Raw genomic sequence first — 23,980 nt, forward strand, 5'->3', positions numbered from 1 at the left:
GTTTCCTTCCTATCAGAAAGCTGTTATGAAACTTGAAAGGATTCAGAAAAGATCGACAAGGATGTTGCCAGGGTTGGAGGATTTGAGCAATAGGGAGAGGATGAACAGGCTGGGGCTGTGTTCTCTGGAGCATCGGAGGCTGAGGGGTGACCTTATAGAGGTTTATAAAATCATGAGGGGCATGGATAGCATAATTAGACAAAGTCTTTTCCCTAGGGTGGGGGAGTCCAGAACTAGAGGGCATAGGTTTAGGGTGATCGGGGAAAGATATAAAAGGGACCTCAGGGGCAACCTTTTCACGCAGAGGGTGGTACGTGTATGGAATGAGCTGCCAGAGGAAGTGGTGGAGTCTAGTACAATTACAACAGTTATTTGGCATCTGGATGGGTCTATGAATAGGAGGGGTTTGGAGGGATATGGACCAGGTGCTGGCAAGTGGGACTCGATTGGGTTGGGATATTTGGTCGACATGGATGAGTTTGACCAAAGGGTCTGTTTCCATGCTGTACATTTCTATGACTCTATGCTCCTCCACTGACACCTCAGTCACTTGCCTTGCCTTATTTCCCAAGAGTAGGTCAAGTTGGAAAGTTAAAATCCCCTACCATAACCACCCTATTACTCTTACTGATAACTGAGATCACCTTCCAAATTTGTTTCTCAATTTCCCAATGACTACTGGGGGTTTATAGTACAATCCGAATAAGATGATCATCCCTTTCTTATTTTTCAGTTCCACCCAACGCATTCCTAGGAATATCCTCCCTCAGTACAGCTGTAATGTTATGCCTTATCAAAAATGCCACTACCCCTCTCTTTTGCCCTCCTTTCTATCCTTCCTATAGCATTTGTATCCTGGAACATTAAGCTGCACTCCTGTCCATCCCTGAACCGCATCTATGTAATTGCTATGATATCACAGTCCCATGTTCCTAACCATGTCCTGAGTTCATCTGCCTTCCCTGTTATGCCTCTTGCATTCCCTTGAGAGTCCATCTTCCCCTACATTTTCCAAAACAGCATATTTGTTTGAGATGGGGATAGCCACAGAAGACTCCTGCACTACCTGCCACCCTCTCCCACTTTTCCTAGAGGTAACCCATCTACCTGACTGTATCTGCGGTATTTCTCCCGTCCTATAACTGCCAGCCAGCACACCCCCTACCTCTTGTAAATTCCTCATGGCCTCAAACTGCCACTCCAACTGATCTAAGTGATCTGATAGGATTCTCAACTAAACACATTTACTGCAGACATAATCATCAGTATCATGGAAACTCCCTCTATCTTCCACATTCAAAGAGCACATCACTCTACTAAAGGCCATCTTTTCACCTTAGCAATCTACAGACCCAGAAAATACCGCTCTAAACAACACTGCTCCAAGATAACTTATTACCTATGTTTTATATTTTTAAAATTTAATCAAGAGACAGATCTCAATAAAACATATGAAAATCCTGTCATGATTGTCATTTGACACACCTGACACACCTTGAAACCTTTGACCCTTATTGACATGTCTTGATGTGTTTGACATATTTTGACAGGTTTTGAGAAGTTTGATAATTCTCAACAGCTGTTGATAAGATTGACACTTCTTGATAGGTCATGACACTTCTTAATACATTTAATAGGTCTTGACAATTTTAACACTATTTGAAAGATCTTGAATAACATTGACAAGTCTTGTCAGATTTAATACGGCTGCAGGTCTTGGTAGGTTTGACATATCTTGAAAAGTTGCCACTTCTCAACAGGTTTTGAAAGGTTTGTCACTTCATTCTTCACAGGTTTGACACTTACTAAGTGGTTTTGACAGGTATTTGACAAGCTTGACCATACTAAGAGCTTTATGCAACTTTTTACTCAAAATCTCCTCGACTGCTAACTAGTCTGAAAGATACCTGATCGCCATCCCCCAAAGGATTCTGACTCCTCATTCCAAGATGCCTTAGGAGCATATTCATATGGATACATCAGGTCTGTAAAAGTTGGGTTTCCTACAAGATGCACTTATGGTCTGCTCTTACCTGATCTATCCTGCACACTCCAGGTTTCAGACCTACTGTGTGCACGAACTCCAAAATATGATTTAACTGGGGGATAATTTAAATGGTCAGCTCCACAAACTGCTCATGCATAAAACACATACTGTCCTGAACTCTACCCACTGAAAATCAAGATGGTGTCATGTGGACATGACTTAGGATTCCCAGCAACTTCCTCCATTTTTACCATGGCAAAAAGGCTCTCCAACATGGCAAAAATATAGGTCATGGTCTTCCAATTCACACAAGGATTATTACAACATAGTGCTCTCAAAAACGGAGTCTTTTGAGAAAATTAGGTTTATTTAGATTATCAATTAACTCTACAAAATTTGTGCTCTCTTGTTATTGTTCCAGTGATCACGTAAACAAAGAGTGATGCACAAATTTTACAAGAACACCTTAATTCAAGCATTTAATCTTTGCACACATTCACAAAAAAATAACTTTTTCTCTTTATATCATTGTGATAAATAGATCATATTGAAGATTGGATACAGATGATAGCCTCTTACCAGCTTCAATACTGTACCAAGTTATGCTTCATTGCCCCAGAATGTTGACCACCGTTTCTCCCTGTCCTGAAGATGTTCAAATCCTTGATGGGATCGGATTCCATGGATATCTTTGCAAGAGTCTTTCTGAAATGCCATTATTCTTTTCAGCTTTGTGCTTTACTTGCTGTGAATGCAGTTGTTATAATTATCAGTCACTTTGACTTGAGGACCTGAAGAAATCTAATCTATGTAAGGCACTTGAACAAAAAAAGTATAATTTATTCTATGAAAATTATGAATTCTGTATTGAATGCCTTTTATTATGAATCTATGTCTAAGTCTAATTTCTAAAATTCAGTTTTGCAATAACAGTTTTCTGCTTTTCTTTCATTCATATTATTTAACAGAGATCTACATATGTTAGAATCATGGAGTCACAGAGATCTCCAGCGCAGAAAAAGGCCCTTCAGCCCAACACATACTTGCCAGTCAAAAACAATCACCTAATTATTCCAAACCATCTTTCAGCAATTGGTCCATAGCCTTGTATGTCTTGGCATATGAAGTGCACAACTAAGTATTTCTCAAATGTTAAGAGAATGTTTGCCTCCATTGCCCTTATAGGTAACAAATTCCAGATTCCCACCACCTCTTGGTGAAAATGTTTATCCTTCCATCCCCTCTAAACCTTCTGCCCCTTACCTTAAATCTATGCACCCTGGTCATTAATCACTCCATCAGGGTGAAAAGTTTTTTCCTGTCAACCCTACCTATGCCCATGATTATTTTATATATCTCAATCATATACCCTCTCAACCACCTCTGCCCTAAGGAGACCAACCCCAGTCTGTCCAAGCCCTCTTCACAACTGAAAATCTTCAGCCCAGGTCACATGCTGGTGAATCTCCTCTGCACCCTCTCCAGTGTTATCACATTCTTCCAGTGATCTTGATTCCAGAACTCTAGATCAGAACTCAGGACAATACTGTAGCAGTGGCCTAATCATTGTTTTCTACAGTTCCAGCATAACCTCCCTGCTTTTAAGTTCTGTGCCTTGGCTCAGAAAGGCAGGAATCCCATATGTGTTCTTAACCTTTGTATCCACCTGTTCTGATACTTTAAGAGATCAGTGTACGTGCATACCAAAATCCCTCTGATGCTTGGTACTACCCAGGGTCCTACTTCTTGAGTGTGAATCCTAGGAAAGTGACTGGCCTGGATGGACTCCCCAGTATTGCACTCAGATCCTGCAAGGACCAGCTATTGTGAGTATTTGCAGACATTTCTAACCTCTCCTGCTTCAAGAAAACCATTACCATCCAAGTGCCAAAGAAAAATCAGGCAGCATGCCTTAATGACTAACACCCAGGCTCTGACATCCATCATTATGAAGTGCTTCAACAGGTTAGTAATGTGCACATCAACTCCAGTCTCCCAAATTGCCTTGATCCACTACAATTCACCTATCATCACAATAGGTCCAAGGCAAATGCCATCACCATGGCTCTACACTCATCCCTGTAACATCTGGATACGTCATTAGCTCCACCCTCAACATCACAATTCCAACAAAATTCATTTCCTAGGACTCTGTTTCCCACTCTGCAATTGAATTCTCAATTTCCTGACCCACAGATTGCAATCAGTAAAGGTAGGTGACAACACTTCCTCCACAATAATCTTCAACACCGGTGCCTTGCAAGACTGCATACTCAGCCCCTTACTATACTCCTTATACTCTCATGTTGCCAAATTCAACTCTAACTCCAATTACAAATTTGCTGATGACACCACTATAGTGGATCAGATCTCAATCAATGATGAGACAGAGTATAGGAAGAAGATAGACAGCTTAGCGGCATAGTGTAAAGGCAACAATCTCTCTCTCAATGTCAGCAAAATGAACGAGCTAGTCATCAACTTCAGGAAGCAGAATGGAGGACAATCCCCTATCTGTATCAATGGTGCTGAGGTGGAAGTTGTGGAGAGTTTTAAATTCCCATGAGCAAATATCACCATCATTCTATCCTAGTCCAGCCACGTCAATGCTACAGTTAAGAAAGCACACCGATACCTCTACTTCTGCAGGAGATTAAGAAAACTCGGGATGGCCACGATGACTCCTACCAATTTTTATAAATGCACCACAGAAAGCATCCTTTCTGGATGCTTAAAAGCTTGGTTTGGCAACTGTTTTGCCCAAGACTGCAAAAATGTAGAGAGCTGTGAATGCAGTCCAGTCCATCACGAAAATCAGCTTTCCTTCCATTGTGTCCGTCTATACTTCCCGTTGCCTTGAGAAAGCAGCCAGCATAATCAAAGACCCCTCCCACCCTGGTTTTCCCCTCTTTGACCCTCTTCCATCAACCAGAAGAAACAGAAAACATGTACCAACATATTTAAGAACAGCTTCTTCCCTGCTGTTATCAGACTTATGAACAAACCTCCCATATATTAAAGTTGATCTTTCTCTGCACCTTCTCTGTAACTGTGACACTATATCCAAATTCTGTTCTATTACCCTGATGTACTTATGAAAGGTATGTGTTGTCTAGTTAGCACACATGACAATACTTGTCACTGTATCTTGGTAGACGTGACAATAATAAATCAAATCTCCTGTTGCCAGAGAGGAATTAAAAAATTGTTGCAAGTGCCCCTGCTATTTCCGCCCTTGCCTCACTCAACAACTGGGATACATTTCATCTGGATCTGGAGAGTAATCTACTTTTAAGTCTATCTGACCACTCACAGCTTCCTCCCTATCAATGCTAACACTTCAATTGTATCAGAGTCTTTCTCCCAATGGGAATTTTTATTCCGATATCATCCCTCTCACTAGTGACATCGACACAAAGTATTAATTTAGAACTCAACCTATATCCTCCAACTGTAGTCCTTAATAGGCCTACAATTTCCCATGTTATCCTTTTATCCTTAATGTACCTGTAAAATAACTAAGGATTAGGTTTTGAAAATTGACATGGGATTTATTGAATTAAAATAGTTATTACTGCATTTTCAGAAAAATAATGCATATTGAAATCCTATGGCTCTTGCCCCTACATTGTGTTTGGGTGAATGAGTTGCAGAAACGTTGAATTTCTAACATCAATGTTGAAGCATCAACATTCTGCTGTCAATTAAAGCAACACACACTATGATCAGAGACAGGAACACATTATACTCAATCCTTTATGAGAGTATATCGTGTTGATTACTGAGAATAAGATGTTTGGACATAAATATCACCAGTAAACACTTCTTCAAGTCACAGATTACCTGTATTGCACTTGAGCTGGGTATACTGTTTACCTTGGCACATCTGGTAATGCATATTTCCTTGAAGTAATAAACAGTTATTTTAAATATCACTTGTCAATTTTAAACAGTAACCATAAAATATGAAGATGCAATTGTAGACAAAAATGTGCTGCAACAAGAATGGTCAACATAATTTATACAAAAGAAACTCCATTTAATGTACAGTTTTTTTTGGATAGAATTGCATTGGCCCATTTTATCATTCGTGTTCTTCATGCAACATCAGCAAGGAACAACAATTGTTCTAGTCCTCAAAAGTAAAAATAAATGAAAAGGGCTATACATAATTTCTAAAATATCCTGTTACATGAAGAAGGTTGCCAAAGAAATTCAATCTGGGTGGATGTTTTTAGCTGAGATCACTTAGTCACAAAAAGTAGGTAATTACTCTTTCTATGTTGAGCTAATTAAAACCTGAATAATTTTGCAAATTGTCAGCTTACAAATGTAATTAAGTTTAAGTGTCTGCTTTTCCATATGTTCCATCGGGTGGCCTGTAGTATTTTGGGAATGCCATCAGCTGAATCGTGTTGAATGCATATTTCCTGCAATTTATATTCTTCTGTGCATTTTCTATTCGACATCCTTCTCTGGTAAAAAGGAAAAAAATACACCTCATAATGCTACCAGAAAAGGAAAAATTATTTCGTTTATTAAACATAGGCTGCAACATTTTCAACAAGTAAAAATAACTAGGTAATTATTTACATTTATTTAACACAGGTGATGATACATCTTACACAAGTCAATCTGTAGAGCAGACCAAAGTGATCAATTGTTCATTGAATTGGAACTTTTCATTACATAATTTAGTCTTGTTAAAAAAAATTGCATAAACACAAACAATCATAGTGCTTTGTTTTGCAATTCAAACCAATAAAAAGCAAAGGTGCACATTTTTGTCTATGATGCAGACTTTCTGCCCAAGCACCCCCTACTCTATGGATATTTAGTATGTCTGGGTAGGTATTCTTAAGTGCTCTGTTGTGGATGGTGAAGATACTCCTGAGAGCAAGAGAACATAGAATAGCACAGGAACAATTTCAGCCCACCATTTCTGAACTGACCATGGTGCCATTCTAAAGTATTCCAATCTGCCTGCCTGCACACAGTTCATATCTTTCGATTCCCTGTCAGTTCACGTTTCTGTCTAAATGCCTTTTAAATGTTGCTATTGTATCAGTTTTAACCACATCCCCGGCATCGCATTCCAGTCATCTACACTCTGTGTAAAAAACTTTGCCTCACACATTTTCTTTAAATTTTCCCCCTCTCACCTTAAACCTATGTCCCCTGGTACTTTACATTTCCACCCTAGGAAAGAGATTTGATTATCCAGCCTATCGTAATTCCATGAACATCAATTAGGTTGCCCCTCAGGCTCTGACACTTGACTGAAAATAATCCAAGTTTGCAAACCTCTCCCTATAATTAATACACTGCAATCCAGGCAACATCCTGGTAAACCTCTTTTGCATCCTCTTAACGAATGCTCTGACTGATGAAGGAAAGCATGCTGTATGCCTTCTTTGTCATCTTAACTACTTATGTTGCCACTTTCGGGGAGCTCTAGACTTACACCACAAATCCCTATGTATATCAATGCTCCTAAGGGTCCTGTCATTACTCTAAGGTATTGGCGGAACAGGGCTGAGTCTGAGGCTTGTCTGCTTCTAGCAACAGCAATGCCAGGACAAGCCGCATGTGGGTCCATGCAAGCCTGGCGAGTGAGGAGCGGGTCCTGGGCTGACACCTGTGGCCCAGACTCGCAGGCTGAGCCAAGACTTCAGGTTTACAGCTAGGCTCAGGCATCTGAAGGAGCAGAAGCATCAGCGAAGGAACAGTGGAGGACCCTGATGGCCAACGACCAGCAGGAATGTCAGATGGGAAACAAAATGGACGGACCCCGCACATCCCTAGGCCCACATCTCCAGCTTGGATACTGCAGTCGAGATTGTGGCAGTGATGGAGGCCTGTAACTGAGACCCCAGAGTCTATTACTGAGATTCAGGAATCCATTTTACAGACTCTGGCTAATGTCAGGCAGCAACTGGAGGAACACAGAGGAGGAACAAGAAGGAGAGAGAGACAGATGACCTCTATTGCAGTAAAATCTTTCATTATATTCAGTGTTTCAACATGGCACCAGAACATGGCAACACATTACGTATAACATGTGAAAAAACATTTTTCACTGTATTTTTACACATGCGACAATAAATCTAAATCTGATTTATTGTACACTTGCCTCTCGCATTTGATTTCCCAAAATACATTACTACAGATGTGCCCAGGGTCAACAGATAGAAAACAGAAAATTTGAGAGGTGTCTGCTTCTTATTTTTAGGTGGGCATACGGTGTGACGTTATGGTTCATCTCTGTGATATTTCCATGGTCATACTTATTCTGGGCTCATTTCACTCCAAGTTGCAAGGTTCCCTGTAATTATACCAGGCACAAATAACAAATTGCCCAAGTATCATACAAATTATAAATTGCTCTGAACAAGATCCTGCTGCCAGGTATAATGGCAGCCTATATAGTTAAACTGTACATTGCAGCTTTAAGAAACATTGACATCACGGGTTAGATTTTCTGAGGAGGGTTAATTTTATGCAGATTGTCACACTGGTCCTTTTTTATGAAGGGAGGGAGCTCTACAATTCTGAAAGGAGATTCCAATCAGGGGTACCTTTTCCTAGCGGTCACCTGAAATGTAAAGGTTCTGACAGCCAGTTTTACAGCTGTTGTCAAACGCTGAGTAGGCAAATGTGACATTAGGGAGCTGGGAAAATAGGGTGACAGATGGGTATTAGGATAGGGTGACAGGTAAGTAGGGTGCCAGCTGGAAAAGGTAAATTATGCCAGAAGTAGGAAGCCAGATATGTTTGGGGTAGGGTAATACGTTGGTAGATGCCAGCTGCGTAGGGTGCCAGGTAGATAGCGTGCTAGCAATGTAACTTGTTACCTGGATAGGAGTTAGAATGCCAAGTGTGAATAATGTAGGTTGTAAGATGGCAAGACAAGTGATGAAGTGTTTAGGGTAGATCACATTGTGTGTGAAAAATCTGAATGCCATGATGGGAAGACTAGATGTTACGTCTGGAGCTGTGGCCTTAGGTTCAGTGGTGGTCGTGGTGGGCGGGGTTGGATGGTCTAGTCTAGTCAGGTCCAGTGGTGGTTGGACTGAGTCAGGTCAGTCCAGTAGGGGCGAGTGAGGTGTCAGTTTTGATCTGATAAGAAGGGTAGGAGTTGGGTTCAGCAGAGGGGAAATGGGGTTTTCAGTCTGGGGGAGCAGGTCATCTCAGAGTCTATGGGTAAGTATGGGATTAATTTAATAGTCATTCAGGAGTTACACAATGTTTTTCATAGTTGAGCATTTCCTGAGTAAATATTTTACTTAATTTAATCAAACAATCCAAAGTCTCCAATTTAAAAGCTAACTTTTTGAGAATCCCACACATAGGGGAATTACCCAGCAAATAATTAAACTTTCAGGCAATTCCTTCATATGTAATGAGGGGATTCTTCAAGGTCCCCATGCTCAATTCCCATCTATGCTTGCATAATGGATGTACTAACAACATTATTTTAATATATATAATTGCACTATTTTGAAACTGATTAAAAACCACAAATTTGATTAACTAAATTCTCCTGATTTGTAATGATCCCAAGGTATTTGTATCAATGCCATCTTAACTGCAGCTTTCTGGCAGTGTCAAGGTCATGTAAGGCAGGCAGAAGCTTTGTCAACTTGTTTCAGTCCAAATATATCCTATAAGGATTCAGACCTGGTAAAATCCTTTAAATATCCTTTAGTAACCCTACCATAAATTCTCATTCATGCAACCACCATTGTTTCTGATTACCCCCACCTCTCCACTCATCACTCACATGGCCAGGGACTGTCTACCAGTATCCTAGGGTCTGTGCATGTATGTGAAGATATTTTTATGAATAAAATATATTTTTGAAATAAAAAAAAATTCCAGCCGAATTCAGCTTCCTGATATGTGATTTCCCACTCACGTTCACTGGATATCGCATCATTAATAGCTTAGTGAGGTCAGAGGTTAGTTTCAAAAAAACTCATGTACATCCCAGGATTTCAAATGTCTTTTCAGTATGAATTGAAATCATGCAACAAAGGAAGTACATAAAGTATGTGCTCATATTGCACTCTCTGGAATGGGGCTGTAACCTTTTAAAATTATTACATTTCATAGATGAAACAGACCTTGCATCTCTTTTCGTGTACATCAAATCAAACATATAAATTATTTACAAAGATTTTCAGCATGTTTCTGATTCAATGAACTAATTTTTTTTATTTAGGACTGCTGTCAATAGATTTCTGACCAAAAATATAGCATGATTTTATACATTTACATTTTTTAATAATATTTTGCTATTTTAAGAAAACAAATATCTTTTACAATTACTGTAGTCACCCGTTTGGAATAACAGACCAGGATTTTATGTAAAACACCTGAAAGTAGATCTTAATAGTAACGCAAAGCATAACTTGAGCCAGAAGCAACAAATTGGTACAAAATAAGCAAAAAAATGTATTGACGCAAAGACATCGAGATAAATTAATTTGTTCAGACAGTTTCCCAAACACAGGAGTACAATTACTTAAGACTTACAAACATGTTAGTTCTGTTACAAACCAAGTCATATATATCTACATGGATACATTGTTAGTTACAAAATGATGTAGTAAACAAGTGCATTTTATTGATATTTGGCCAAGAGTAAAGCAAGACTTAAAATCAGCCACACTACCAACAAGTGTGAACTGACAAGCAGCAAGGCGACAGGATAGAAGTGGCTTGAAGTTGGTCTGTTATCAGAGACTGCCTCAGGGTCATCGGTGTCATTCACTGTTCCTTTGGCATAACTGCTGTTAGTCAGACAGGAAGGCCAGTAATGCACAGCAAAAAGTGAAAAGAAAAGAATGTTACTTCAAAATTATTCATTAATTAGAGATGATTGTTGTGCTCCAGGAAAGACAGGCCTCACATGCAAGGCAGGGGCAAAAGCTTATAAAGGATGCTATGACTGAAGAAAATTGGACATGAATATTAAAAAATGAAACTTCATGAGGGGATTTACACAACTCTTTCAGCTACAGACTTTTTCCTGTGAATTCTCAGATACTCCTGTAAGACTCTGAGTCCATTATTGGAAACAACTTAACGTTGATACTGTATACAAAAAAATCATGATGAAAGCTGATAGATTAAAGTAGCCAACAACTTCACCTCTCACTAGCTATTGATGATGCTACATAATGTTGGAGAACAGCTAACTCAATGAAACTTGGTATTGGACAAATAAGCAAACAGCTGAAAATGTGTTGCTGGAAAAGCGCAGCAGGTCAGGCAGCATTCAAGGAACAAGAAAATCGACGTTTCGGGCATAAGCATTCCTGAAGAAGGGCTTATGCCCGAAACGTCGATTCTCTTGTTCCTTGGATGCTGCCTGACCTGCTGCACTTTTCCAGCAACACATTTTCAGCTCTGATCTCCAGCATCTGCAGTCCTCACTTTCTGCTCAAATAAGCAAACAGCATAGATGTGTTAATTAAGTAAAGGTCAAGGATTGGAAGTTAGAGTTCAGAGTCCATAAAAAATGATGTCACTTGAATATATTTCCATTGGAAATTTCTGTGGGGAAATTATTTCCTTGAGAAATAGAAAGGAGGCAAAGTTGGAAGCTTGAAATACTCTTGAGATAACAGGATATGGACTCAAGTAAAATCATTGTAGGTAGTGGCTAGGCTATTCTGGTTCAAATGAGGATTTTATGTAAAACACTTTAAAGTAAATCTTAACAGTAATACAATGCATAACACGAGCCAAAGGCAACAAATTGCTACAAAATGAAATTATTGAGGTGATTCCAATTGAGGTGGACTACAGGAATTAGTGGCGATGGAAAGTATAGTTAATTGTATAAGATGGCAGTAGCACCCCTGCCTCTGAAACAGGAGGCCCAGATTCGAGTCCCACCTGTTTCAGAAGTATCTCATAACACAGAATAGTTAAAAAATAAAAATATCGATAAGATGCCAAAAAGTTGTTGGAAGCACACAAAGCAATTAACAGCAAAAGTCGGAGCTATGAATGAGATTGATGAATTTCACCAGGACAACTGAAATATAGTAAGCAAAAATATTAACTCGATGAAGGATCTGCATGCTCCAGTGATTTAACATGCTGTGCTTTCTTTTCTGTAACCAAATTCACTGCACTTAAGCAACAAAACCAAATTTAAATGCTTGAAATAAACTTGAGCTGTCTCAGCAAATGTTCTACCTTTGCAGAGTTCTAAACTCTCTATCATTCAATGACAATTTTCCTTTAGAATAGTTGCAGGAATTTTAAATGATAGGCGGGCATAAGAATTAAGTTTCACTTATTATTTGACCATAGTTTGGATTTGGTACTGTTTACTCATCATACAAGAGAATGGAGAGCTGGGGGAGACGAAAGGTCAAACATGTCAACAACTCTTAAAGGGCAGCAGTACAGTTTTAAAAGGATATTGTCAAAAAAGTGGCCACAATGAAGTTGAAAGTAGTTGACACTTTTCCAAAGAATATAAAGCACAAAAGAGGTCACTGCAAAAGCTGACAGATAACAAAATATGCAGGAAACAGCTTGGCAATTATCAAAGAGCACACCACATAAACACCTTCCTCCCATTTGATTGGTAGCAAAATGATAGCCAACGGATGCTGGACATGGAATTCCAGAACACCCTCCCAGAAGATAGTAAAACACCCTATAATATAGGGCTATGAACAAGGTAAGCAATTATGCACAGTATCTGTAGGACCTGAAAACAAATGCAAAGTTAGTGCCACAGCTTTTGGAGTAATCAATGTAAGAATAATTACAGCACACAAGTCAAACCAAAGCGCACAGATTAATTAATTTCATTCTGAACAATAACGCAAGAATACATGCATAACTGAAGAAATAGGACATATAGATATAAACTCGTGGCTTAAACCCTTCCTCATGAATGTGGAAGTCAAGTTATTTATTAAATATCTGCGATAATTCCTCAACCTCAAGAGCAAGACTCCCTTCTTCATTTTGAAACCACCCCATTCTTTCAGTATCCCTCATTCTGAAACATAAAAGGCTTTAGAATTTCTCATTAGCTGGATTTTTAATAAACTTTAAGTTACTTTTGAACTGTTCCTAACCCATTTTGTGTTTTTCTTCTACTTTTAACAGTTTTCATTTTTATAAGCATTATCCTCAATTTTCTTCTAACCATTTTAGTTATCTACACAACTCAGCCTTTGGTTCAACTTTAATTAGAAAATATTTTATGGGAACAAAACAGATATTTCCTGCATTATGTGATTCTACATTACAATAGCAACAGTACTTCATAGGTACACAGCATTGACTTAGTACCTTAGGGTGTTGAGTTAATAAAATGTCTCTCATAAAATATTATCTTTTCTAAGAACCTTAAAAGATCTCGGAGGCATGTTCAAAATTATAAAGGAATTTGCTAAAGTAAGCTACAGTAAAACCTATTTCCACTGCTCACACAGCCAATGAGATCCAGTAATGAAAAGCATTGGATTGAATTTTGATATTGGGGATCAAGTTCTCATTACAGGCTGAAGCTGAGAGCTAACCACACACTAGTGAGCTCCAGGATTCTGGAATAGCATTTAACAGGCTGCTGCTAGTCTCTGAGGGCATATTCATCCTCCCCCCATAGAAGATTGGAATCTCAGCAGCTTCAGTGTGATGGAATCATGCAGAAGGCACTTCAAAGTATTCCTGAAGAAATGTTTATGTGAAGAAGCCAAGGCCAGTCACAGGTGGGAGGAAGTTAAGAGGAGTTTATTCCTGCCACAGCGATGTAAGCACAGTGACAGCCTTCACTCCTGGAGATCCCTCTAGGGGCCATGTACTGCCCAAGAAGCAAAGTAGCTGCTGGATACCCATTGGAAGGCTGGATGTGGAGATAATGCCTGTAGGGATAGAACGTTCGAGGGGAGGTGATGGCCCAGGCATTTATGGTGAGGCTATTAATCCAGAAAATCAGCTAATGTTCTGGGGACCCAGGTTCAAATCTCACCATAGCAGATGGTGGAATACTCTCAAATGGCTAGCTAGTCACTCAGTTGTATAATTCGCTATGAAGGCTTGGACTATAGTGGACCAAGAAGGCAGCTCACCACCAAAACTAGGGACAGACAATAAATGCTGACCCAGACAGCGATGTCCATATTCCAGAAGTAAATTTTTAAAAAAACTGTGCTTGCAAGTAACCTAATTCAAAGCCTGATGGATAGCTTGAGCTGAGGTCCCTACCTACCACTTCAAGAGGGAAGTAGGGTAGAGGGAAGACATCATGCACTCCCCCATTGCCTTCTCCTGTCACCCTGCCAGCTCTTTCACTTCCAAACATGGCTGTGAAAACTCAGCTCAAAAATTGAATGCAACCACCATTAGAACAAACACAGTTTTGGCCTCATTTGAACCAGATGGCAGGGAATTCAGAGGCTTTAAAGGGAAATTCTGTCCATGAAAATAACAATCACATTACAGGAGGCTGGGCTGAGAACGTTGCTGTAGTTGTGTATTGCAGTGGGGCTGTGGGGGAAGGAAGGGCTCCATCATCCACATATTGAGTAATTAGAAGGACAGACTGTTCCCCCCATCTCCCTCCAAGCCCCACCGCCGACATCAAATCTACCAGGAATCACCAGTGTTTTTCCGCATGGCTTGTTCATATAGTGTCGGTATCCCCAGCCCACCACCCTCCTTTGTACTGGATACTGGTGAAGTACCAATAGTGCCAATTCTTGCTGCCCCTGACTAAATTTGACTGTGTTGGGAAGGTATCGGGCACTCCACACTTTATGCTCCTCTGATTCTACAGCTGGCCCACTGTCAAGGTAGAATTCATTTCTTCCCATCGTCTGATGCAGCAAAGTTTTGGAATTTGGCCACCTGACCAAATGACTCTTTGTTTTTTCATTTTCTTATCAATCAATATTGTTACCTGATCATTTTGATACATATGACACAGGGCAAATGTGAACATGAGCTAATGTCAAAATGTCCAGAAACACTTGAGATAGATACTAAGAGAGGAATGAAACGTACATTGCTGTTAAACATGCCAGATCCAGCAGTTCATTGTCCCCTGATGGAACAGTATTATTGACTATTGATGACTACCAGCACATCTCCCACATTACCACTTTCTCTCCAATGAGAGAAAACCTTTGTTGAAGCTTTTCTAAAACTACACAAAGCACTAGTCAGACCATCGCTGGAATACTGTTAACAGTTTTGGGCTCCTTATCTAAGGAAAGATAATAATGGCATTGGAGGAAGTGCAGAGAAATTTCACAAGACTGATAATAGATATGGATGAATAGTCTTATGACGAGAGCCTGAATGGGTTAGCCTGTAAACATTGGAATTTAGAAGAATGAGAGGTCACTTTATTGAAACATACACAATTTTTAAGGGGCTCGACAGAGTAGAGGCAGAAAGGTTCATCCCTTTGTGGGAGACTTTAGGATCAGACTTAGTTTTAGAATACTCTTAGACAAAGATGAGAGTGGTCCTAAGGGAAGAGTACTAAACCGGGCCAAGTCCAATTATTAAAATTTGGCAGGAGCTGGGAAATGTGGATTGGGAGCAGCTATTTGAAAGGACGTTCACATTCGATATGTGAGAGGCTTTCAAAGATAGGTTGAAGATGGTGCAGGATAGGCATGTCTCTTTGAAAACAAGGGATAGGAAAAGCAAGATTTGTGAACTGTGGATGACAGGAGAAATTGTACGACTAGCCAACAGGAAAAGGGAAGCATACCTAAGGCCCAGGAAGCTAAGAACAGAACGGGCCTTGGAAGAATTTCGGGACCAATCTTAAATAAGGAATCAAGCGGGCTAAAAGGGGTCATGAAATAACTTTAGCGAGCAGAATTAAGGAGAATCCCAAGGCCTTTTATTCATATATAAGAAGCATGAGGATAACCAGAGAAAGGGTTGGTCCACTGAAGGAGAAGGCAGGAAGGTTGTGTGTCGAACCTGAGAAAATGGGTGAGATTCTCAATGATTACTTTGCATCAGTATTCACTGAGGAACTGGAGGGGATGAATGCTGAGATTAGAGATAGAAGTTTGTTTACTCTGGATCACATTGACAGGAGGGAAGATGTGTTGGGTAGGCTAAAGGATATTAAGGTGGACAAATCCCCAGGACCGGATGGGATCTATCCCAAGTTGCTGAGGGAGGCGAGAGAGGAACTAGCTGGGGTGTTGACAGATATCTTTGTAGCATCCTTAAACACAGTTGAAGTGCTGGAGGATCGGAGGATTGCTCATGTTGTCCCCCTGTACATGAAGGATAGTAGGGATATTCCAGGTAACTACAGACAAGTGAGCCTGATGCCAGTGGTGGGAAAGTTGCTGGACAAGGTACTGAGGGATAAAATCTAATTATGTTTGGAATAGAATGGGCTTATCACTAATAGGCAACATGGTTTTATGCAGGGGAGATCGTGCCTTACCAACTTAATAGAGTTCTTTGAGGAACTGACCAAGTTGATAGATAAAGGAAGGGCTGGAGATATTATGTACATGGACTTTAGTAAAGCATTTGATAAGGTTCCCCATGGTAGACAAATGGAGAAAGTGAAGTCACATGGTGTGCAGGATGTTCTAGCTAAGTGGATAAAGAACTAGTTGAGCAACAGGGCTCCACAGGGGTCAGTGCTGGGGTCACTGTTATTTGTGATATACATACATGATCTGGAAGAGGGCACTTGGTATGATCAGCAAGTTTGCAGATGACACTAAGATTGGTGGAATAGCAAAAAACATAGGGAACTGTCAAATAATACAGGAGAATATAGATAGACTGGAGAGTTGGGAGGAGAAGTGGCAGATGGAGTTCAATCCAGAAAAATATGAGGTGATGCATTTTGGGAAGTCTAATTCTAGAACGAATTATACAGTAAACGGAAGAGCCTTGGGAAAAGTTGACCAGCAGAGAAATCTGGGAGTTCAGGTCCATTGTACCCTGAAAGTGGCTGCACAGGCAGATAGAGTGGTCAAGAAGGCATATGGTATGCTTGCCTTCATTGAACGGAGTATTGAGTATAAGAGCTGGCAGGTCATGTAAAAATTGTACAAGTCATTGGTTCGGGCGCATTCTTTTTTGGAATGGCAGCCGGTGACAAGCGGTGTCCCACAGGGTTCAGTGTTGGGGCCGCAGCTGTTCACGTTATATATTAATGATCTGGATGAAGGGACTGGGGGCATTCTAGCAAAGTTTGCCGATGATACGAAGTTAGGTGGACAGACAGGTAGTACTGAGGAAGTGGGGAGGCTGCAGAAGGATCTAGACAGTTTGGGAGAGTGGTCCAGGAAATAGCTGATGAAATTCAATGTGAGCAAATGCGAGGTCTTGCACTTTGGAAAAAAAAATACAAGCATGGACTACTTTCTAAACAGTGAGAAAATTCATAAAGCCAAAGTACAAAGGGATCTGGGAGTGCTAGTCAAGGATTCTCTAAAGGTAAACATGCAGGTTGAATCCGTGATTAAGAAAGCGAATGCAATGTTGTCATTTATCTCAAGAGGGTTGGAATGTAAAAGCAGCAATGTGCTACTGAGACTTTATAAAGCTCTGGTTAGGCCCCATTTGGAGTACTGTGTCCAGTTTTGGGCCCCACACCTCAGGAAGGACATACTGGCACTGGAGCGTGTCCAGTGGAGATTCACACGGATGATCCCTGGAATGGTAGGTCTAACATACGAGGAACGGCTGAGGATCCTGGGATTGTATTCATTGGAGTTTAGAAGGTTAAGGGGAGATCTAATAGAAACTTATAAGATAATACATGGCTTGGAAAGTGTGGATGCTAGGAAATTGTTACCGTTAGGCGAGGAGACTAGGACCTGTGGGCACAGCCTTAGAATTAGAGGGGGTCAATTCGGAACAGAAATGCAGAGACATTTCTTCAGTCAGAGAGTGGTGGGCCTGTGGAATTCATTGCCGCGGAGTGCAGTGGAGGCCGGGACGCTAAATGTCTTCAAGGCAGAGATTGATAAATTCTTGATGTCACAAGGAATTAAGGGCTACGGGGAGAATGCGGGTAAGTGGAGTTGAAATGCCCATCAGCCATGATTAAATGGTGGAGTGGACTCAATGGGCCGAATGGCCTTACTGCCACTCCTATATCTTATGGAGACTACTGTGTACAGTTCTAGTTGCCACATTACCAAAAGGATGTGGACGCTTTGGAGAGGGTGCAGAGAAGGTTTACAAGATGTTGCCTGGTATGGAAGGTGCTAGCTATGAAGAGAGGTTGAGTAGATTAGGATTGTTTTCATTAGAAAAAAGGAGATGGGGGGGACCTGATTGAGGTCAACAAAATCATGAAGGGTACAGACAGGGTAGATAGTGATAAGCTTTTTCCCAGGGTAAAGGATTCAAAAACGAGAGGTCATGTTTTCAAGGTGAGAGGTGAAAAGTTAAAGGGGGATACACGCGGCAAGTACTTTACACAAAGGTGGTAGGAGCCTGGAACGCATTGCCAGCAGAGGTGGTAGAGGCAGGCACAGTAAATTCATTTAAAGTACGTTTGGACAGATGCACGAGTAGGTGGGGAGCAGAAGGATACAGATGCTTCGGAATTGGGCCTCAGGTTTAGACAGTGGATTTGGAACGGCTAAGGTTGCTGTTCCTGGGTTGTAAATTTTCTTTGCTCTTTGTTCAGACAACATAATCTCAGAATAAGTGGTCATACATTTTTGATAGAGATAAGGAGGATACTCCTCTCAGAGGGCTGTGTCTCAGTGGAATTGTTTCCTGCAGAGGGCTGTTGAGATTTGGTTATTAAATACATTCAAGGCTGAAATAATCAGATTTTTAAGAGGATTAAGGGTTATGGGGAAAAGCAGGAAAGTGAAGTTGAAGATTATCAGATTAGCCATGATCTCATTGAATGCTGGAGTAGACATGATGTTTGAATGATCTATTGATGCTCCTACACCTTTTGGTCTAATGTATTGAGTTGCCACTTTTCTCAAATGTAATCCCTTTTGCATCCCATCATCCTACCTGTGATACCCCAATTTAAGTTCCGCAACTTCCCTCCTGCTGCACCGACCCGTGTTTTTCCCCCCTTGAACTTTAGTGGACCAACTCCCAGGAGTGACTGTGGCTCATTCCTCGGACCTCAGAGTTTTAGGCATTGTGGCCCTGACCACCCAGAGTGGTGAACTGGCTGTGCCCAAGCCCCTAGAACGATATCAGAGATAGTCCTTAACTTGCTGTGATGGGAGCCCTAACTGAAGGCTGTGTCATAGGACTGAAAACTACTCCTCTGGACTAATAGCTACTGACAATCTAACAAGTTACCTGGCTTTGTGTTTGTGCTGAATGGCAAAACAAAATAGAAGTGCTATGAGTCTGTTAGACTTGGCTGAGGAGTAAAAGCAGAAAGGAGCTAAGTCAAGACAGAGGTGTTGTGAGTATTCAATTAAGTACTTTGGGACTGAGTGGTAACAGAGTGAATGAGTAACTCTGAGACAACCGTATGAAATGACCGCCTGTCCCTGTCTGCAAAGTCTCCTGGCAGCAACCTTACACTGAAAGGTGCCAGGCACGCTGGCACAGTGGTTAGCACTGTTGCCTAACAGCGCCAGAGATCCGGATTCAATTCCCGCCTCAGGCGACTGACTGTGTGGCGTTTGCACGTTCTCCCTGTGTCTGCGTGGGTTTCCTCCGGGTGCTCCGGTTTCCTCCCACAGTCCAAAGATGTGCAGGTAAGGTGAATTGGCCATGCTAAATTGCCCGTAGTGTTAGGTAAGGGGTAAATGTAGGGGTATGGGTGGATTGCGCTTCGGCAGGTCAGTGTGGATTTGTTGGGCCGAAGGGCCTGTTTCCACACTGTAAGTAATATAATCTAATCTATACTTCAAAGGACAGCGTGAAAGAGTAAAATCATAATCTAAGTGGATCAGAGATCTATCAAGATAATGTGGTGAGGCTGGTACATGCCAGATGCCAAATACCATGGATGTGAGGTGAGTGCAGTCACTGCCCATAAAGTGTGCCCTGAGATACTTAGTGCCCACCATGGAGATCCAGAGGAGCAAGGAGCAAGCTGGAGTCGCCAGATTATCACACTGACTTTCATGTTGGTAATTCTTGACATCTAGTTTCTATCCAGTGTGGGGCAGAATGGGCAACAGCGCATTAATGAGGCGATATGAAGCAATTATAAGGCTATTGACTAGTGATAAGTCATGCTATTAGGTATCTCATCACTTACTAATGAGAATCCAATCTCACTGTTCAACACTTGGTTGCAAAATTATCATTTTTTTGTTGTTGCCATTGAGATGCACTTTGCTAGACATCTCACCCAATTTTCCCTGATTCTTGCCATGGTCCACATCATTCCAAAAGCTGGGAAGATTGCATCAAATATATTTATCAAAAATGCAAAGCTAAGCTTGGAGAATTTTACTGCTCGCTGAAAGCAATTTATTCAATTCACAACTTGGGTAAATCTGCAAACCTTCCAAATTGGAACAGTTGTCAGCAGGAGATTCTGTGCATCTACAACTCAGACAAATCCACAACATTGACAGAACAACTTTGCTTTATGTGCATCCAAGAGAAAGGCAGCCCCAGACTGAAGCTTACCACAAAATCAGTTAAACGGCATTTTTGTTAAATTTCATGGATAATTTCTCTCCACACAGATAAAGTGGATTAATCCCAAACATTAACTAAATACCACTTCCCTGCTGCATCTGGATTGTCCAAGGCTAGCCCAATTCTTCATTCATCAAAACCAGGTGCTCAACACTGCTGGGATTCCTGGTTCCGACATTTTCCTGGTTCCATCATGCAACTGGTCAAGAAATGTAGTTTCCAGAGCTGCTCTGTCCATTTTGATTTGCTTGCCCCAGACATGGCAGATAAGGGGAACCTTGTACAATACTTTGTGGACAGGGACCCACAGCTTTGTGGACAGGGACCCACAGACCTGGTGGTTAGAGCTTTGCATCCTATTTCCCTGAACCAGTAGAGGAGACCACACATCAGACCCTGCTAGCTGCGGTTGGTCTGATGTTGCCATCCAAGTCTGTGTAGTTTCTGTGGTCTGGTGGAATTGCCCAGCAGTGCAGTAAGAAGGTTGGTAATATTGACTGCTCCAAGTCTCTCTGCTACCTTACCTCACTCTATGTCTCTTACTGCACCCATTTCCCACCAAAACTCTGTGACTCTCACTATTGTATGCAACATCTTGCTTCACTCATTTTCCCATACCCTCGACAACTGTAACCCTGCATGCCCTGTGCAATGCCTACTCACTCACTCACTCGGGACATCTCAGCATCTTTCCCCAACCTGGGGACAGTACGTTATACAAAGGTGCCGTCTAAATGCCCCTATGTCTGCGTGCAATAACATGTCTGAGCAAGTTCATTAAAATATTTTTGCCTTGTGGAGGAACAGGAAATTGTTGTGACATTACTCTGTGCAACATTTATTTTACTGTAATGTTTAACAATTTTTTGAATATGCAGTTAATTTGGTATGCATCAGCACAAAATGTGATGCAAGCTAATGCGTGATGTAGTATCTGCGGCAGAGTTGATAATCAGGTAACATGTGAATGAAGAGTTCTCCCGCTATCCTGTTATTCTTTAATAAACAATCCTTCCTTTAGATCACTAATCATTGATATAGGGCTGAATCTGACAATTATTGGTTAAATATTGGTTAAATACCATTTTTGACATGTTTCATGGACAGTTTCTCTCCGTGAGGTCAAGAAGGTTTTCTTGCCGTTTCTTATCAAGCTCATCTCATTAACTATCTGGCAGCCCTCCTGTCTGGCTCGAGCCCCACTCCACTATTCGGCATTTCTGGAACACAACTCCAAAAATAGACTGACATTCCTGGTACTAATGCTATCTTTAAAAGGCCTTTGTGCACCTGGAGAAGCACTGTTGGCGCAGTGCTGCCCTGCATAACATTATCTTTGAAAATGCAATCAAGGGACTTTGTGCAATTAAAGGGGAGTGGCCAGTCCTCCCAGCTCAGTTTTTCTTTGGTCCAGCTATACACTGAAAGCAATCAGGCAGTTGAAAAAGCTACTGGACTCAAAGAAGCAGGTCCATGCTGATCTCTCTCTGAGTTCTCTTCTGCAAGACCCTGTGGTTGATTTTATCTTTTGTGCCAAGTATTTGGAACAGCATCATTAAGTTGATAAAATCTGTTGGGGTTTCAGATAATTTAAGTTATTCTGTCATTTCCTGTCCCACTAGAGGTCTGAACATCCTTGACCATTGCTATACAACCAAAGATGCTTACTGCTCCATATCTGCTCCACATTTTGGAAAATCAGATTACAATGCAATGCTTCTCCTCCCAGCTTACAAGTAGAAATCGATACTTGAAAATCCAGTACAGAAAGTAGTGCAGTGTTGGTCTGAAGCAACAGAAGGGCCTCCACTGGATTGCTTAGAGGCAGTGGACTGATCCACATTCATGATCTCAGGGGCCCATCCTAAATGAACATGCTACTAACATCACAGACCTCATTAGTAAATATGTAGAAGACTGTATGCTGAACGTACCCCAACCATAAACAATGGATGATCTGGGAGATCTACTCCTTACTCAAGTCCAGCACTGAGGAATACATGTTGTGCAATCCTGATCTATACAGGAAATCCAGGTATGTCCTTCTTAAGACCTTCTCTGTGACTGTAATACTGTATTCTGCATTCTGTTTGCTATCCTGATGCACTTTGTATTGTAAGATCTGCCTGTAAAGCACACAACGTTTTTCACTATATCTCAGTACATGTGACAACAATAAATCAATCATTCCAGAAGAAAAACAATCCATAATAGTGTAGAAAGAATCAAAACAGATGGCGAGCTGCCTGACATTCCGCTCCTCACCCCTCATAAGGCAAGAATCCTGACTCGTACTGTCCTGAGTGGCTGATTAATTGTGTCCAAGCCCCTAGATTTATATTGGATGCCACACTGGACTTACCATGGGGGAACCCTAAATGAAGTCTAACTCCATTCTGACATGCACAACAGCACAGTATTACAGCAGTACTGAGAGTCTGGTATCTCTGGTTGAGGGGCGAGGCACAAAAAGGCTATGCAAAGCAGTGATGCTGCGAGCATCCAGTAGGCTTAAAGAGAGTGAGTGCTAAGAGATCAGTTGAAGAACCCACAAAATGCAGCCGGGTCCAGTCCGTGAGTTGGGTGAGTCTTTCTGTGTGCCAAACGTCTTTCTTGCAGCATTACAATGATAGTTGTGTCATGAGATGCAATGTTGAATTGCAGAAATGTCTTGTGAATGGACTGGAGATGTGGCATGAGAGTTCTAGAGGCTGGCACATGTCGATGCCATAGTCCATGGATGGAGTGTGTGGGAAGTTGGTACCCTGGATAAGTAGCTCCCTTAATAAGAACTCACCGCTGCCAAGTAAGAATCTTGCCTTGATGCCTCGTCCTGGTAAGCTATGGTTTATAAAGCCATGATACAGTTTTTAAAAACCATTTATGATCTTGTCCTTCTACATTCAAAATCTTGTGTATGTACATCCCACTTCCTGAACTGCCATTATATTGACTCACAAAACTCTTCCAACCAAATGAATTACTTCAATGCTCACTGCATTATATTTGCAAAGAGCTTGCCAATTTTGTCAGTCTGTTATATATGTTACTATACTCTAAAGTGTCTCACTATTCTCATTGTTTTCCATATTTATGAATATTATGCCACCTGCAAAATTTGAAAATATATACTCAAATCTACATTAATAATTTATCAAAAGAATTAGTCTTTAACTTTGTATTATATGGGCCTCAGTTTTGCTAAAAGATCTAATGTGGTACTTTTTGAAATACTTTTCAAAACTGTTCAAATATTCTGTTACAATGTCATCAAATGCTTATGTTGTCAAAATGATGTGGGAATAATATAATAGCGAAATTTTGGTACATGTGAGAAGATAACAATTTAAATCAACAGGCAGAAGGTTACAG

The 23,980-nt window shown here is 40.9% G+C and overlaps 1 protein-coding gene across 11 annotated transcripts in view; it reads right to left on the reverse strand.

Annotated features, from left to right (window-relative positions):
* Nucleotides 1-2,333: 2,333 nt before the first annotated feature.
* The window catches only part of inpp4b (inositol polyphosphate-4-phosphatase type II B), a 969,352-nt gene continuing 947,705 nt past the window's right edge, over nt 2,334-23,980 (reverse strand). For 5 of the 11 annotated variants that reach the window (XM_043674146.2, XM_043674149.2, XM_043674143.2 and 2 more), the window contains one exon: nt 9,810-10,782. In XM_043674146.2, the coding sequence (XP_043530081.1) occupies nt 10,614-10,782 (169 nt within the window). In that variant the 3' untranslated portion in view covers nt 9,810-10,613. Of the gene's footprint in view, nt 6,463-9,809; nt 10,783-23,980 lie in introns of those variants that run through there. The other 6 variants (XR_006309059.2, XM_043674147.2, XM_087980071.1 and 3 more) reach the window with 6 other exon arrangements.

This window comes from Chiloscyllium plagiosum, unplaced genomic scaffold, assembly GCF_037043375.1.
Source record: "Chiloscyllium plagiosum isolate Xiang-an unplaced genomic scaffold, Cpla_swu_hap1 HiC_scaffold_36, whole genome shotgun sequence".
Classification (NCBI taxonomy): Eukaryota; Metazoa; Chordata; class Chondrichthyes; order Orectolobiformes; family Hemiscylliidae; genus Chiloscyllium; species Chiloscyllium plagiosum.